This window comes from Mesocricetus auratus, unplaced genomic scaffold (assembly GCF_017639785.1).
Source record: "Mesocricetus auratus isolate SY011 unplaced genomic scaffold, BCM_Maur_2.0 Super-Scaffold_100004, whole genome shotgun sequence".
Lineage (NCBI taxonomy): Eukaryota > Metazoa > Chordata > Mammalia > Rodentia > Cricetidae > Mesocricetus > Mesocricetus auratus.
The window spans coordinates 95,286,849-95,304,510 of record NW_024429189.1 but is presented as its reverse complement, the minus strand read 5'-3'; the positions used below and the strand labels follow the sequence as shown (position 1 = coordinate 95,304,510).

The 17,662-nt window shown below is 45.3% G+C and overlaps 1 protein-coding gene across 5 annotated transcripts in view; it reads right to left on the bottom strand.

The window, feature by feature from the left end:
• Positions 1–17,662, bottom strand: part of Mertk (MER proto-oncogene, tyrosine kinase) — a 100,426-nt gene that overhangs the window by 77,868 nt on the left and 4,896 nt on the right. For 4 of the 5 annotated variants that reach the window (XM_040746270.1, XM_040746271.1, XM_040746272.1 and 1 more), the window contains exon 2: positions 166–556. In XM_040746270.1, coding sequence (XP_040602204.1) covers positions 166–556 — 391 coding nt within the window. Of the gene's footprint in view, positions 1–165; positions 557–17,133; positions 17,446–17,662 lie in introns of those variants that run through there. The other variant, XM_040746273.1, reaches the window with a different exon arrangement.

The following is a 17,662-nucleotide window of genomic DNA, read 5'->3' as shown; positions in this document are numbered from 1 at the left end:
GGCAAGCTCATTTAAAAGAAATCAACAACACAGTCAAGTCAGTGTTCATCCATACTCTAAAGGGATCAAGGCTTCTTAAAAAGAAAACAAGACTGACTTTTACTTGAGGGTTCTACTTTTGGGATGGCATCAGTATAATGACATTTAGAAAGAAAGGACACATACCTGAACAATGCAATTATTGACACCCCTTCCTCATCAGGATAAAACTGTGTGATTGAATGATGTGCCCCAAGCAATTCCTTTCCATCTTTCCACCATGAAATGCCAGCTGTTTCTTGGTACGTGTTAGGAATATTGATCGAGCAATTGAATTTGACATTTTTATGTTCTGAAAGTACTATGTGTCCAATTGTGTGATGAAATGCAACCGGAGGTAGGAGCTTTGATGCTGCAGAGGTCATCTGGGGAACGGCTGTGTGTGCTGGAAGCGATCTTCCAGTCCGATACCCACTAGAGTGAGGAGAGAATGGCCTTTGATCAGCTGGTAGGCTCCCTGGTAAAGGTCCTGGGAATAGTTGATCTGGCTTGGTTTCTTCTGCCTTTTCAGCAGTGGCTGCAAAATAAAACATTAGAGTTTTAGCAGTTAAAACGACCAAGAAGAATTTCAACTTCTTAGGCAAAGCAGAGCATCTTCAATGGCCTTAGAAAAGAGGAACAAGAAGTTGAATGTAAAGGCACACCCTTGTCATCCAAGCACCCGTGAGGTCTAGGCATGAGCTCAAGGCCAACCTGGGTTACACAGGGAAAGTCTGTCACGAGGGAGTCAAGAGCTGGGATGTAGCTCAGCAGTAAAACACCTGCCTAGCATGCACAAGCTTCCCAGTTGATCTCCAGCACCTCAACAGAAGACAAGAGACGGGAGAACTTTCCTATGTGCATATTGACAACTATCCCCATTTACCGACTTGTGCATCTGCCCATTTGCCTCCTTCTAAAGATTCCTGGGCTGGTGAGATGGTTCAGTGGGTAAAGGTGCTTACTGCCAAGCCTGTTGACCTGAGTTCCATCCCCAGAACCTTCACAGCGGAAAGAGAGAACTGACTCCCACAAGTTGTCTTCTGATCCCCACGTATACACATACCAAGTATATTTTTAAAAAATAAAGTTCCTTTAACAATACTCTTCAAATGCTGACTCACTCCATATTCTATATACATAGCAGATAGTGACAGTTATGCGAGGGCCTAAAATCACCTTTCTCATAACCCATCTGCTCAGTCAGACTACCAGGCTAAGGACCCTGAAATGGCCTGTAGGGCACAAAGAAATGGGTTTCAAAGTTTTGTGTCCAACAGGGGGAGTTGCCTTATGCTACCCAGACTTGTGGCTTCCAGAAAAAGCATGCCTGCTTGAATAAGCCAAGAAATGTTTTCATTTCACCCGGCCCATAAGTATTTCTAAAAGTAGAGGCTCATATTCCCTTTACCTGTTGCATCTTTAAGTAGCATTTTGGAAACATAGTCTCTGCTGGTTGCTATTCATTCAAATATGTTGGCAGTGAGTGATTGGGGCAAGTGAGCAAGACAGACACAGGACCAGCATTCCATGCTATGGGTTAGTGTCTTACAGTGTCCTGGAGTCCCCGGCCCTGTTAAGAGGCTGTACCTCCTGCTTGCATGGTGTGGTACTTAACTCACCAGAGATGGCTCAGTGAGTTAAGACACTTGCTGTCAAGCTTGACAACCTGAGTTTAATCCCAGTGACTGATGTGAGGAGGAGAGAACTGATTTCTTCGAGTTGTCCTTTGACCTCCACATATAAACACAAAAGAAATAAATGCAACTTAAATATTAGACAAAACAAAACAAAAACACCTAAGCCAGATTAGTGGTGCACACATTTAATCCCAGCACTCAGGAGGTAGGGGCAGGCAGATCCATGTGAATTTGAGGCCAGTCTGATCTATATAGCAAGTTCCAGACCACAGCAAGTTCCAGACCACAGCAAGTTCTTTCTGTCTTGAAAGAAAAAAAGAAAGTGGGGGGGGGGTCGGAGAGGAGAAGGAAAAGGGGAGGAAGGGGAGGAAGAGAGGAAGAAGAACACAGGAGACTGTGGTGGCTTGAATGACAGTTCCCCCATTGGCTCATCTATTTAACTATGTGATGCCCAGTTGGTGAACAGTTTGGAAAGGATTAGGAGCTGTGACCTTGTGGGAGAAGGTGTGTCATTGGGAGTGGGCTCGACCTCCTGCTTGTAAATCAAGATGTAAGCTCTCAGCAACCGCCCCAACTCCATGCCTGACTGCTGCCATGCTTTTCATCCTTTTGTTTGTAGCCTCAAATAAACTCTTTCTTCTAAAAGTTAACTTGGTCACGGTATCTTATAGCACCAATAGGAAAGTAAGACAGACACCCAGTTAAGCTTGAATTTTACAAATAGCATTTCATATTAAATATCCAGTCAAAATACACCAATTGGATATCCTATACCAATGAAAACATACAGAGGGTAACATTACACAAACTGAGCAGGTTGCATTTATATATTCAGGAACACACACACACTCAGAGGAAGACATTTAAGATGCTGATGAGGCATGTGATGTGAAATTGTATAGAACTGATATAAAAGAAACTTAAAATTATAGAATTGGTATTAGAAAGATAAATAGAGCCGGGCATTGGTGGCGCACGCCTTTAATCCCAGCACTCGGGAGGCAGAGGCAGGCGGATCTCTGTGAGTTCGAGACCAGCCTGGTCTACAGAGCGAGTTCCAGGACAGCCTCCAAAACAATACAGAGAAACCCTGTCTCGAAAAACCAAAAAAAAAAAAAAAAAAAAAAAAAGATAAATAGATTTTCTTAGAAGACCTTAAGTCATACAAGTGGAATTTAGCTGCCTAAAGGAGTACTGCTTTCAAAATATTTCAAAATATCCCAAGATAAGTAACAGGCCAACTAGGCCTGTTAGAGATAAGTGAAATCTAGGATGCTAGGATGTAAATGTTTACTCATCAGGACTGACTAACCACCAGGCTCTGATTCCCAGGACAAGGGAGACAGTACTGATTTATGACCTGCCATTAGGCCCAGATTCCCATACCAAAGACATACCTCTATCAGTCATGGGGGTGGGAGCATAGGGTCACAACCATCATTAAGTCTCCTTTACTCTTATCAGAAAAAATATAATTCTTCGAGGTGGACAAGATAACCCTGGGTAACAACTATTTGGAAAAGAACAACCCTGATGTACTTAAGTAAGTCTGGGAACACAAAATGTCTTTGCTGTATAAATCTCCCATTTGCCTAAGAAGCCAGACTTGCAGTCTCCTGTCTCCATTTAAATTGTTTGGAGTGTAACCTGGGGCCTGGACCTATAACAGAGATTTAAGGATGACAATGTATGTAAGATGCATAAACTTGAGGTGCATCTAAGCTAATGAAATCTTCAGTTGGGGTCCACACTTACTGGGTGTGAGCCCAGTGGGCCTCATTCCTCATTCCACAGTCCTACATTTCTTATTTTTATTTTTATTTTAAGCTTTTATATGTTTGTACATGCATTGCCTGTGGAGGCTGAAAGAGGGTGTCAGATCTTCAGGAACTGGAGTAGCAGACATCTGTAAACCACCATGTGGGTGCTGGAAAATGAACCCAGGTCCTCTGAAGAGCAGCTGGTGCTCTTAACCCCTAAGCCATCTCTCCAGGCCCTCATTTCTTTTTTCTTTTTTCTTTTTTTTTTTCGAGACAGGGTTTCTCTGTGGCTTTAGAGGCTGTTCTGGTACTAGCTCTTGTAGACCAGGCTGGTCTTGAACTCACAGAGATCCGCCTGCCTCTGCCTCCCGAGTACTGGGATTAAAGGTATGCGCCACCAAAGCCTGGCCAAGCCCTCATTTCTAAAACAGAAATACATGCTACATTATGCTTGAGATGTGATGACCCCCAAAGCCCACATTATGTGACATCTTGTGTATGTTGCAGCCATGGCTGTGGCCATTGGAGCTCCTAACTTTCTTCTCGCTGAAGAATTTCCAGCTCAGTTGCCTTTCTTAGAAATAGATCATGTTCTAATAAATTGTTCCCACTTTCCGCTGCCATTCAGGTGCCTCTAATTCCTCGTTCTGGGATTTACTAATCAGGAAACCCCAGGAGGTGCCCACTGAACCCTGACAGACCCTATTATCAAAAGATCTCTACTTTTCCTCAGCTTGAAATCTTCATAGGTGTAGGAATGACACAGGGCATCATGGATCAGCTGACGGCTAGCTGTGAGCCTATTCATCCAGACAGATCAGCGTGTCACAGCGAGAGGGTTAATTCATTTTAAGGGGTGGTAATCCACAGGACCCTAGAGAAGGGACCCTTCTTCTGTCCTACAGCCATGCCAAACAAGCTTCATTCACAGGCCTGTGCTCTGTGTAGTCACTGGGTTCCATCCAGGCCTGCTCTGACATGGCTGGTCTCGTGGTCATGCATTTCTGGGTGTTTAGCTCATGCCTACAGACCTCCTCAAGGGTGTTCTGCTTATCTCTGTAACTTCTGAGGAAAAGAATTACAAAGAATCCAAATATTTTCTATCAAAAGGATGATAGCATGCCAGTGTGTTCTTTGTGCAGTATCAAGGGGCCCTTGAGTCCCATCTTTTATTTCCAACAAGTTGGGGACTCATACAGGATTCTAACTCCATCTGCAAAGAAGTCCAGAATCATGTCATTGAAGAAACATGTCCCATGGCCCCATTGAAGTTGCTCTATAGCTTGGGCATTTGGTATTCCCTAGATTGGCAATGATCTGAACAGAAAAGTCAGCAACTAAAAGGCCCATGGGCAAAGGCAACAGGCAACTCTGTTCACAGGTCAAAGAAAAAAAAAGTCAAGTATTCTGTTGTGACACACAACTGAGCAGGGCATGGGCATGGAGCCCCCTCCACAGTTCTATAGCTGTTCAGTGGCCTCATGGGGCTTATCAACAGCCAGGCCTCTAGATGCAGTCATGGGACTAGAGCAATCTGCCTAGTGCTGAGAAGTACCGATCTTGAACACGGTCCTGCAAGGCAATCAGTTGGAGAAGGGAGAAGTGGCAGACTTTGAGTACAAAAAAAACCTGCCCCGTAGGGATGGCGAGTAGTGGGGTGCTGAGTCTCTCAGGTATTCTCAAACTGAGCTCCAAGAAAAGTAAAGAAATAGATTCTTCCAGACAGTCCACTAGGATTTAAATAATGGAAGGGCAGTGAAGAAAAGCAGAAACAACAAGAAAACTGGATGATCAAATATTGTTGTCTTACTTGGACTATGGAAGATATCTGTATACCTCGAACTGGGTCCGTCAGCTCTGTTTTTAAAGAAAATTTTTTATTTGTTTATGCTTGTTTTAGATTTATTTTTACTATTTTATGTATATGTGTGCTCTGTCTCCATGTACATCTGTGCACCACAGGTATACCCTGAGAAAGTGGGGTGCCTCCATGTGGGTGCTGGGAACCGAACCTGGGTCCTTTCCAAGAACAAGTGCTCTTAACCACTGAGCTAACTCTCCAGCCCCTGGGTCTGCCGACTCTTAATAGAGTATCTTCATTTTAAGAGTCTAGTCTCCAGGCGGGGCGGTGGTGGCGCATGCCTTTAATCCCAGCACTCGGGAGGCAGAGGCAGGCGGATCTCTGTGAGTTCAAGGTCGGGCTGGACCGACAGCCTCCAAAACAATACAGAGAAACCCTGTCTCGAAAATCCAAAAAAAAAAAAAAAAAGAGAGAGAGTCTAGTCTCCAAGAAGAAACTGACCACACCTTTGTTGGAGGAAAGGGCTTGTGCTTCTCCCTTTATCAGTGAGAACCCAACATAAAGAAAGGGGGACCACGACAGATGTTCCTCAACAGACCCCCCCAAGGCTTGCTCCCCACTTACGTCTCTGCCCAGCCCAGCCCAAATCCAAACAATCAAGCTGACAGGACTTGCTCACCAACAGCTCCTTGAGTGGGAACTCCAGCTCCCCTGCTAGACTGACCAGAAATTAGAACTGAGTCCTCTGGCCAGGCAGAAGCTCCCCCAACCCTGCTCAGTGTACCCCTCCCTGCCCCAGCTAAGAGGAGAAAGTGAACAATGTGGATGGAAACTCTAACATTTCACCTTCTTTCCAATCATCCAGGAGAAACCCTGGACTTCATTTCCCCACAAGGAAGCTCTCCCAAGAGAGGAAGGAACCATGTTTGCTAATGCCTCACTAACTAGCACTGAGGCAAGAACTCTAAAAAGTGAACCTAAGTCCTTATTAGAGGACCCTTTTGGCTGGCAGGCCAGTCAGACCATTCTTAGGACCCCTGCTCTATACCTGGGCTGTTATTGACTATCCTGAGCATTCTGTCCTCAGGGGAAAAAGGGACAATGATTAGTACGGTGCACCAGTTATTTGGGAATGAGGACATCTAACAGGTCATGGGGTCCTTGCACAAGGGTCCCTAGTCAGAACCCTTGATGGGACAAAGTTAATGAGTCCCTCAACAACACGTGAGGGGACTGGAAAGACCTAGGTATAGGAGGGATAAAGGAGTCAGTCCTTTGATCTCGAAATATCAGTAAGGCCAGTAAGGCTTTTAATATCCAACAAGGAACAGATGATGGGCAAACCAAAATCTCTATTTTGCAGGCCCAATAATCTTCCATGGTGCTCAATAAATAGAGCTGCAGAGTCTTTGCCCATTGTGAGGAAGTTCAGTCTGGGCCTGCTATAACAAACTGCCAACAGACATATCAACAACAGAAAAAGTTTATGAGTGGCTGGGACATGGCTCAGATGGTAAATTGCTTGCCTAGCATGCATGAGGCCCCAAGTTCAATCCCAGCACCATACAGAACCTGACATAATTCCCGCACTCAAGTAAAATCGAGGCAGGAGAATCAGAAGTTATGTAGAAAGTTAGAGGCTAGCCTGCACTGCATGAGGCCCTGTCTCAAGAATATATATATTTGTATTCATAAGCCCAAGGCTGATGAATGTGCATATGAGTGGGGTGTACCTATCCTCTTGGAGAGTGTAAAGGAGGCAGGGTCTTCGGTTTTTAGGGGAGAGCATGAATGAATAAATAAATAAATGAAGAGAACAAACAACGAATGGCCTGGAACAAACTTCCTCTGGGCTCTAGATAAGAGGTCTGATTCCATGCCCTTCCCTATGAAATGATTTCACTCTTCTTTGGTTATAAAAGTCAATCAGAAGAATGGGGAATGTGTGTCCTTTTCTAATTTTATATTTCTTTAGTTGATAAAGAAAGCCTTCTTGGTATTGACTCCTTCAAGTACTCTCAGCTTCAATCCCAAAGCCACATACTTTGGAATACTGTTTTCTGAGTCCCAGTATCACCAAAGAGACAAAGGTGAATACCTGTGAAGTCAAGATATTTAGAGAGATTTGACTCTGCTTTTACAATGCTAGCCCTATGCCTAGCTTGGACACAAAGCTTCATCCTATTGGGTTAATCTTGGTCTCAGGTACAAATAGGACTCACACTTTGGCTTCTTAAAAATGAGGGCTGCAATAATTTGAGTCCAAAGGGTTGTATACAAAGAGAGGACATACTTGTGCCAGAGTTAACTAAGAGGTAATTTCTAATTACCAACAATTATAATTAAATATAATTATAACTCTGGGGTTCACTAAAGACTCTTAGTAGGACCCATCAGTCTAAAAAAGTCCTGTTACCCCTATTCCTTTTTGAAAGCAATAAAGGAAACCAGATTTTCTTCCTTCTTTTCTATCCCCTTTTGAAATGACCCATCATCCCACACCTGTAGCTCTGTCATCTCCCTTACTTATGGACTTGTTTTATGTCGTATTTTCCTGAGGGGGCCTGGTGAAAAGAGCTTGGATCTGTGGAATTGAGATTCATTCTTTCCCTGAACACATTATCCTACAGTTGAGAGCATAAAGTTAGCCTTTTGCTTTTGTGTTCTTCCTTTCTTCCTTCCTTCCTTCCTTCCTTCCTTCCTTCCTTCCTTCCTTCCTTCCTTCCTTCCTTCCTTCCTTCCACCACGGGTGGAAAGGCGGCTGCCTCTGGCTGTGACTTGGGTGAATGCGTAGGCAGTCACACCCTACCCACTTCTTCCAAAGGTGTTCTGGTGTGTGGACTGGATAAACACGCCTGGGAAATGGAATTTTTCATCTGTAGTACATGCTACTAAGCAGCCTTGGATGCATGGCTGGCTCAGTTCCAAGACTGGCTGCCCAGCCCCTCCAGCAGTCACAGTTGCTGAGCAGTCTGAGCTGGTCCCAGCATTAGATGAGGGAGTCCCTCTGCCCAGTGCCTTTGTGTTTCCAATCACCACTCAGTCCTTGACTAGAATCCAAACGGTGGCTTCCTAAAGTCTGAGATTTGTCACCATCACCTTTCCCCAGTGCTTGGCGCGACAGACCTGTGGGATGAAATGAGTCACAGTTAATGGTCCCATTGCTAAACTGCTTAGGTATGATGTCCACTTTCCACGTGGGTTTGCTTTGTTTTCGGGACACATTTGTCTATAGGTGGCATCCTCAGAGTCCTACATGATGTGTGACCTAGAGCTGATACATAGTGAATGTCTACAGAACATGGGCATGAGACTGCATCGGCACTGCCTTGGCTGGGAGGACAATGATGGGACTGTTGCCATGCCTCTGGAGCCGGCTTCTGGCACCCACACAGCTACAGTCACTCAGGGATTTTGTGAAGATTCAAGATTGACCTGGAATCGTGAGAGCAGCAAACAGTCTATATTCTGTGTGGTGATCTAATGCAACTCACAATACTTGGTGAGCACAATGTGCGAGGACTGGTGGGCAGGGATACCCAATGGTTAGTCAGCAATTCTGTACTCAGAGAGCTGAAGCCCACATCTGCCACTGCCTTGACATTAAAGATGGACTCTGACCTCTCTCAAACCCAGAGGAGAAGAGAACCACGGGGCAAGAGCTGGGGTGCACTCTGTATACTGCCTGAGACAGTGGTCACTGGTTTTCCTCTGAACTCTGTCCTGATGGCCCTCTGAAGTAGCAATTTCTGCTGTCGTGGGGAAAGAAGCTCTAAGAATAATTAATGAGATCCACTAGGGACAGTTCGTAGAAAACGGACACAGCATGGACCACAGGGAAAGCATGCTTTGGGCTCTTGGCTCTCGGAGATCTTCATCTCTCCAGGGTTGGCCTCTACAAGACTTCCCGAACAGGAACCTCATTTTGATTTTCTTGAAGCACAGTGACCACAATCTAAGGTGGAAACAGGAAGCTGACACTGAAGACCGCAGGACAGTGGGTAGGGGGGCAGCCCGGAGACTTCCTGGGTCTGAAGTCCCTCTAAGTTATGGGCCGAGCAGGACAGCAGCCCTCTAGGGCAGAGGATTCCTGCGAGTGAGCCTGTTCCTTATACTGTCACCCTGGGGTGTTCACAGCCCAGACAGCCCTGGGGTTGGGAAGGGCACTCCTGGCCAGATGGTGGAGTAAGAGGGAGCCTGATGTACAAGCTGAGCAACCTGTGGCCTGCTCTTTCTACTCTTTCTCAGCTGCATGCTCTATAATTTAGTCTCAATATCAGGAGGCCCAAAGGCTGTTTCAGGAATGGTGACTTACCCACAAGCCCCTAGGTGTTCTTTGCTTTTCCCTCCATAGATGGGCACGGGCAGATGTAGCATGATTGAGCCATAGGACACTTTACCTCAGCACGCTCTGTTTTTCCTCCAGCCCTGTGGCCGCCCTGTGGCCTCCCTGTGGTATGAGCTGCGGTCCTGCTGTTTCCAGGAAAGTCTGCCCTGCATATCCATGACTCCTGCCTTCCTCAGGAGAAGGGGCAGACACTGGATCACCAAGTTCCTATTCTGTGAGCACTGCCAACTTGTGGAACTGGGTGGGTTCCATGGTTATTTTGTTTTGTTTTGTTTGTTTTGTTAAAAACAAAGACAAAATGTTTCTACTTGGTGTAGTGTGGCTTTATGCAAATGCAAAGGATTCTGAATTTAAAAAGAGTAACAATATGGGGCTGGTGATGTAGCTCGGGTGGTGGAGTGCTAGCCTTTGGCCCTGCATACAACTGAGCCTGGTAGCACATGCTCCCCAAGCCCAGCACTCAGGTGGAGGGGGAGGCAGGAGAGAGAGAATGAGTGTCTAAGGCCAACCTTGAAATATATGAGACACAGTCTCAAAGAAAGGAATAGGAAAAATATAACCTTCTATGAGAGATCACTTGACCTGACCAGTCCTAAACTGTAGAGAGTAATCATTAACTTCACCAGAGAGACTGCCCTCAGATCACTGGAAAAAGAGGCCATTTGAGAAAGCAAAGACTCCAGTACTGTGCTTGTGTACAAGCATGCAGCCCCAGACCTCGAGTCAGTGCTGGAGGGAATGGGAATGGGATTTAACAGCCTGAAGGAGGGGAGTAAGTGACCAGTGCTCACACGTGCTTGCAAGAGGTCACAGCTGCGGCATAACAGGAGGCACACTGCCCGGGTGATAGGAAAATCGAGAGCTCCCCGCAGAGTGGGAAGAAAGTAGCCAATGAGGCATGATGGGGGCAGGGCCAGATTTTTCCACATGGACCCAAGTCGGTGCAACATGTCAGAGAATAAACGAGCCATTACTTTAGCACTTAAACAACAGATAAGCATCCACTACACGGCATATGAGATTACTTGGAACCAGAACTCCATGGCATTCATTGGCAGGTGGCCCATTGCAACCACAGATGGACCTTCTGGGGCTACAGTGCGATGAAGAGTAGGTCTGCAAGGACAAAGCCCCCAGTCCACCATGAAAGTTAACTATCCTCTCTGTCCTGGCTTGGATGCTTTGAAGGGCCCCCAAAGTTATGACTAAAGTATAAAGGGGTGACATCCCACTGCCCTTGCCCCACACATTCCTTTTGGCAAAAGGGGGTGGGAAAAAAGAGAAACATGTTCACCCTTTGACCCAAAGGGCTTTAAATTACCCCTCATGATGTCTGCAGCGCCTCTTACTTTTTGGCATGGGTATTTGGCTCCTTCTCAGCAGAAGTCCTTTGCAATATCAGCTTTCCAAGCAGACTCCAACTCCTAGGTTCTCTCGAAGAAAGAGACCAATACAACCAGGAAAAACATTCTAGAATCTTAACTGCAACCTTTCACCATCCTCTCCAAACTTCCTACCATGTTTCCAAGCCTGGCAGAACATCAGAGTTTTCCAAGGAAGATTTTCAAAATTTTAATGACTGAGGTACAGTTTAGTTTAGGCACCAGGATTTTAAAAACTCTTTTCTGGTGACTTTTCTGATTAGCCCATTGCCTTGGAGTAGCCATGAAGTGGAGCTATTCTGTCTTCAGATGGCAGGGGTCGGTGCTAGGGGCAAACAAAGCAGTATCTGGTGTGAACAGACAAGCACTGAATGTCAGGAAGTCTTTCCACAACATCAACATCTGATCTGCCATGTTTCAGAGATGCAACTAGTCATGCCTGGATGAGAGACGCTAAACATATGGAACCAATTCTGCTGACTTAGCCGCTTCAAGTCCTCACAATGAAATGTGAACATACCGTGTTTATTTAACCAAGGGTTTTCCGTCCTTTCCCCTCTGGCAGCCTGCCAACTGCCCCAGAAAGACTTGGAAGCAATTCTTTCTGGCCACAGGCATGAAGCCTGGTTCTCTCTCACCAAGGGAGATCTGGAGTTAATTCCTTCAAAGGCGGAGAGGTGGGTTCCCAAAACCTGGGAGAGATCTCAGTTCACAAGTCTAGTTCCTGTACCTTGCTGTTCCCAAACCTATGCTATACTCCAGACTACAGAATTCCTCTTATTAAAAACAACAAAACAAAACAGAAAACTTTTAAGGAAAATAAGTATTTCCTTATGAAATGTAAAGTGTGACAATTCTGGAAGACCTTAAACCTTTGCAAGAACAATTTATTAAAGTCCATTCTAAGTGACAGAGAACAAAGCATCCACTTAAAGATGCAGTAGATGAACTTTTGCCTACTTTCCGTAGTAAGTATAATTAAGAACCCTGACCATTATATTTAAAACAAACAGCAGACACTACGAAAAGGCTAAAGCAGTCAAAGTGAGAGAAACCAAAAAGTTGGAGGGAGAGGGTGACTGAATGGTGTGGAGTTACCGTTTATGATGGCTAATCGTGGTTGCCAGCTTGACTACATCTGGAATCAACTAAAACCCATGAAGCTGGACATACCTGTAAAGGATTTTCTTGACTGGCTCCTTTGAGGTCACAAGACCCACGAAGTCGGGGCCACACCTTCTAGAGGCAGCCTATAGAAAAGGACATGGAGGAAGAAAGCTGCTGCTCTCTGCCTGCTTGCCCTCACTGCATACAAACATGTAAGTAAACCCTCCTAATATAAAAAACTTTAAACCCAAAGTGAAAATATAGTATAATAGTATAGTATTACATAATAGCATATTATATGATAATATCAGTATATTTAAAATATTGTTCCTTTTACATGGTGGGACACTCGTGACTGGGTCTGCACAGCCAGGAAGGAAGAATGGGTGGGGGCTTCTTATGGCCTCACCCGCCCCTTCTTCCTTGGGTTCATTTACAGACCCTAACCAGAGAGCCCAGAGGGAGGGGTCCTATATGTGAGAACCAAGGGCGAGGAGGAAGGTCCAAATGAGAACCCAGTGAGTGAGGCCTCAGCCATATGAACAAACCAGCTACCATGATGAGGGCAGATCTGTCTAGTGCAGACTTGGGAAGCAACAGCTCTGTCCAGATGTTCTACCACAGCCACCTACGGAGCAGACACACAGAACCGGAACTCTGTGAGGGTGGACTGCTTTGAACCCACAGCTCAGCATTTCAACTTTTTGGGTCTATGTTCACTGGGAAACATATGAAAGTTGGGGGCTGTCCTAACTTGTGTGGGGGTTTTGTCATGAATATTTACTAAAACTCATCAAGTTCCACATTTAAAAATCTGTGAATCTGGGGACTGAAGAGATTGCTCAGTGGTTAGCAGGCTGACTGTTTTTGCAGGGGATCCAGGCATGTGGGTTCTCAGCACCCACATGGCAGCTCACAACTTTCTGCAACTTTGGTTCCAGGAGATCAGACACCCTCTTGAGCACCAAGCATTCATGCGGTGCACAGACGGACATACGTACAGGCAAAACACCCAAATACGTAAGATGACACACACTTTTAATCTGTGCGTGTTATTACAGAAAATCAAACTTCTCTAGAGTAAAGATTAAGACTTGTTCATGTCCACATTGGTTGTAATGGAACACATTTAGGAAAACCTAAACACCCATTAAGAAATAACTGGCCTGGGGGTAAAGAGACAGCTCAGCAGTTAAAAACGCATACTGCTCTTGCAGAGGATCCAAATTTGGTTCCCAGCACTCACACCTGGGGGCTTATTAATCACCTATAACTCCAGGGAGAGCTTATGCCACAGGCTCCCACAGGCACCTGTACTCACATGCACATACCCAAACACAGATACATACATGTAACTCTAATGAATCTTTAAAAGAAAATAATACTGTTTGGCATTAATACATCAATAAGTATATGGTACATTCACAGATGTACCTGTGAAAGTAAATAAAGCATGCTGAGATACGGCTCAGACGTATGCAGGAGACCCTGGGTTCCAGCGCCCCATCCAACACTGCACAGAAATATGAGGATCAGAAGTTCAAGGTAATACTGAGCTCTATAACAAGTCCCAGGCCAACTTGAGCTTCATAAGAACCTATCTAAAAACTTGAAATGTAAAACCAGGTATGCATTTCAATCCATCTGTGGTTCACAGACAGACAGACAGACATCTGGATGATAAGGACATGGGTAAATCTTACTTCCTATGTTGCACTTAGATAAATCTTTAGTATAAAGATTAAAGAATATATTTAAAAAGAAAAAAATGCAAGCTGGGTGGAAGGCAGAGGCAGGTGAATCTCTGTGAGTTCAAGGCCAGCCTGGTCTACAGAATGAGTGCCAGGACAGACTCCAAAACAATACAGAGAAACCCTGTCTCGAAAAGCCAAGTCAAACCAAAAAACAAACAAACAAACAAAAACAATGCAATGGTAAAAAGAAAAGGCTAAGGGTGTGGTCGGCCCATCTAAATAAAATCGTAGCATCCGTGTGTAATGTGGCTTAGGGATGAAGCTCTGCACCCATCCCTCCTCCTGCAGGTCCTAAAACCATGACAACAACTGACTTGAAGCTCTCACCCCACAGTTCTCACTCTGGCTGAAGCCCTCCCTGCCCTTTTCCTTGGGTTAGCATAATTATCTTAATCCTAAATTCATGGCCAGGTTCTGAAACACTCTCTCCTACAAGGTAGGAAAAGGCTCTGCAGCCTTCCCCAAGGATCAGACTTCAGACACACTGGCTCTTTGGAGTGCAATTAGAGAGGTGACTTAGAATGACCTGACTGGGCAGGTCCACACCCCTAAAGATCAAGTCCATAGGTCCTGGGCTGGCTTGGGTTGCTGGGTCTTGAAAAGATTTTTTTTTTGAGACAGGGTTTCTTTGTGACTTTGGAGGCTGTCCTGGAACTAGCTCTTGTAGACCAGGCTGGTCTCGAACTCACAGAGATCCTCCTGCCTCTGCCTCGTGCACCACCACCACCCGGCAAAAAGATTTTTTAGATGGGTTTAAAACTCACCTTCCTAGCTGGCTGTGGTGGCAAAAGCCTCTAAACCCAGTCCTTGAGAGGCAGAGACAGGCGGATCTCTGAGTTTGAGGCAACCTGGTCTACAGAGTGAGTTCCAGGACAGCCAGAGCTGTTATACAAAGAAACCTTGTCTCAAAAACAAAAACAAAAACAAAAACAGAACAACAACAAAAACAAAACAACAACAAAAACCTACCTCACCTCACCTCCTGTTGATAGCATCTGACTCAGTCACCTTACCTTTATCCTTCAACCAAAATACTTAGACGGTTTATATTTTACTGTATATAGTACATTTGTGGTTTTTTCCAAATATAAAATTACACCACAACACTAAATGAACAGACTTTTAAAATTGATGCCAAGCCCCCTCTGACCCTGAGGGTTCTACTGTTCCCTCTAGAGGGCATGCCCTATCCCATCTCCTTCAGGAAGATTGTTTCTCTAGGAAAAGCTGGAGGGGTTATTTCACTGGGGGCACAGGCAGCATAGGCAGCCAGGATGGCAGCTGCCAATGCCTGAAGAGCCAACTGAGTGATTCGTGTTTTAAATCATGCTCCACCCCTGTTCCCATTTCATCATTGTATAATGAAAACTGAGTGCTGATCACATCCAGAGTCCCATCCAGGGCTCAGAGCACTGGGTCCAGTTTCAAGAAAGTGTACCAGCTCCTTTCCCCTCCAGGCAGAAATGTGCTCACCTCTCTGCTCTGTCCACTGACAAATGAACATTGCACTATAACCTATGTGTCCCTGCAAGACAAAATCTAACCCAACTTGAACTCACATGTTGGCCTCCCAAACTGTTTTTTGTTGTTGTTGTTCTTGTTGTTTGTAACTGAATCTAAATCCAATGAGCTTCCTCTTAATTTTGCTCTAAAACTTTCAAAGAACATTGATTTCACCTACCATTTCCAAGTTATATGGAGAATTGTCAATGTGCTTACAAGCTGGTTTCATTTCCTGTGAGCCAAAGGTCAAGGGCCATTCACAGCAAAACTGGAATGCCAGCCACCAGATACAAGCACCAATGGGGGATCCATGAATATTTATCACCTCCCAGAGAGTTCTGAGCAGTGTGGGGACTTGGGCTAGTTTGAGTCCTGCTCTAATATTCTCCACAAAGACAGCCTGTTCTAACTTGTGAAAACCTTCATCAAATCCATAACAAGGCCAGCCTGCTGTTAGTAGCTTTGACTAGAAGCCCCAAAGGCTTAATATAGCAAAATAACACTTTCTCCAAAACAAACAAGGCTTTCCTTTGTGTATCTAATGAGGAGAGAGTGTGGCTAAGGCAGATCCTACCATGCCTAGAGTCCCTAGATGCTGAGGTAATTAGAGAGCCTGCAAGAACAAGCAGCTTCAGGGTGTCCAACCCATGGCCAGTTGACAGAATGTGTGGCTCTGGCTAGCTACGAGGGAAGCCCAACACAAAATTGTAAACTTACTTCAAACATTATGAGGTGTGTGTGTGTGTGTGTGTGTGTGTGTGTGTGTGTGTGTAAGAGAGGGGAGGTTGTTTAATAACTCAATTGCACGTTTTATGAGCATGAGTGAGCCATGTAGGTGTTGTAAGTCAAAAGGTTGGATGTGTCTGCCAGGAAAGGAATCTATATTAGAGTGTTTGCCTCACTACACACCTGAGGCCCATGAGCTGTGGACAGTCCCTCCAGAGGGGAAGTGAATGGGACTCCAAGTCTGTATCGATCACATCATGCTGGGCTAGATAGCACCTCTGAAGAGACCAACTAAGAAACATTGGGAGACTCTGAGTACAAAGAGAAACATAGACACATCAAATGAATTGCCAGAAAAAGTCATTGCTGAGCTAATGAAACAAAATGGGCTTTCTCAAAAACAAATCAACGGAACATCTTGGTTTTGGATATAAAACTTCTTGTGCATGACCTTGGCCTACACAAAAGCCAAATCTCTGTTTTTGCTCTTTTTCTCACTTGTGCTCCATCTGTCCCTCTGCCACCACAAGACTTGCAGAAAATCCATTTGACCAGTGAGTCAAATGATGACAGATAAATAGGCAAGAATGAAAAAATAACACACTTTGGAGGTAACTGTAGATTTCTTGATGAGTCTGTTCAAGGCACAGTCATCTTTCCTTCCTCAGTAAAACACTGGAGCCTGAGGAGATGACTGGGACTAGGCTGCCTGAGACTTCAAGCACCCCACACATCCACTGGGTCCCACCAACTGACAGAGGCCTGGGGAAGGGGAGCAACAGGTTTCTGTCTGCCCAAAGTGCAGCTGTAACTGAGTGTAGGGTGTCAACAAAACCAGGCCTCTTGCTACGGTAAAGAACTTCCCACTTATCACAAACCAAAGTATAGACCAAAAAAACAAGCAAACAACAACAAAACCAAGAGCTGGTGGCCGAGATCACCCTCAGTTGACAAGTTTCTCAGTATTCTTGTTCCCTAAAAGGAGCCCACAGATAGGAATGGAATGCTCCACCCTGCCAGGCTGCATTTTCAGCATTTCAGATGCAGACATTCGGGCAGACACAATGATGGGTAACCACAGAGTAACGACTTACCTGTAGGCAGGGGTTGAGTGAGATGGGAAAAGGGGTTGGGTCTTCCTCCTGGCTGGCAGAGGTCTCTGATAGCACCTGCCACTGAGTGGGCAGCAAGAAAGCACACAGGAGCGACTTTCCTCCGCTTCCCACAGTCCAAGCTACACACAGACCCTCATATTTGCACAGAATTAACAATGCTCATTTTCTTGTGGAGGCCGCCAAAGGAAAGGAAAGACCTGGATGGGGTTCACTTAAAAAGCCAGAACCAAAACAAAACAAAACAAAACAAACCCACACCCACTTTGGCATAGAGCTTCGTACGAAAAGTGGAGCCAGAATTGGACCTCATTTTCATGCCTTCCTGTGAGGCACATGACAGGAAGCTATTCCTGTGCCAAGCCAAGTCTGTACTCCACAAGGAAGGTAGGGGGAAGGGGTTGGTAGTGCCAACCTATCCTGAGAAAGCCTGCTCCTGGTTGGGTGTTGCCGGTGGACTACCGGGAAACAAAAAGGCACTCAGAGTGACCACCCAGAGCCTCTTCACCAA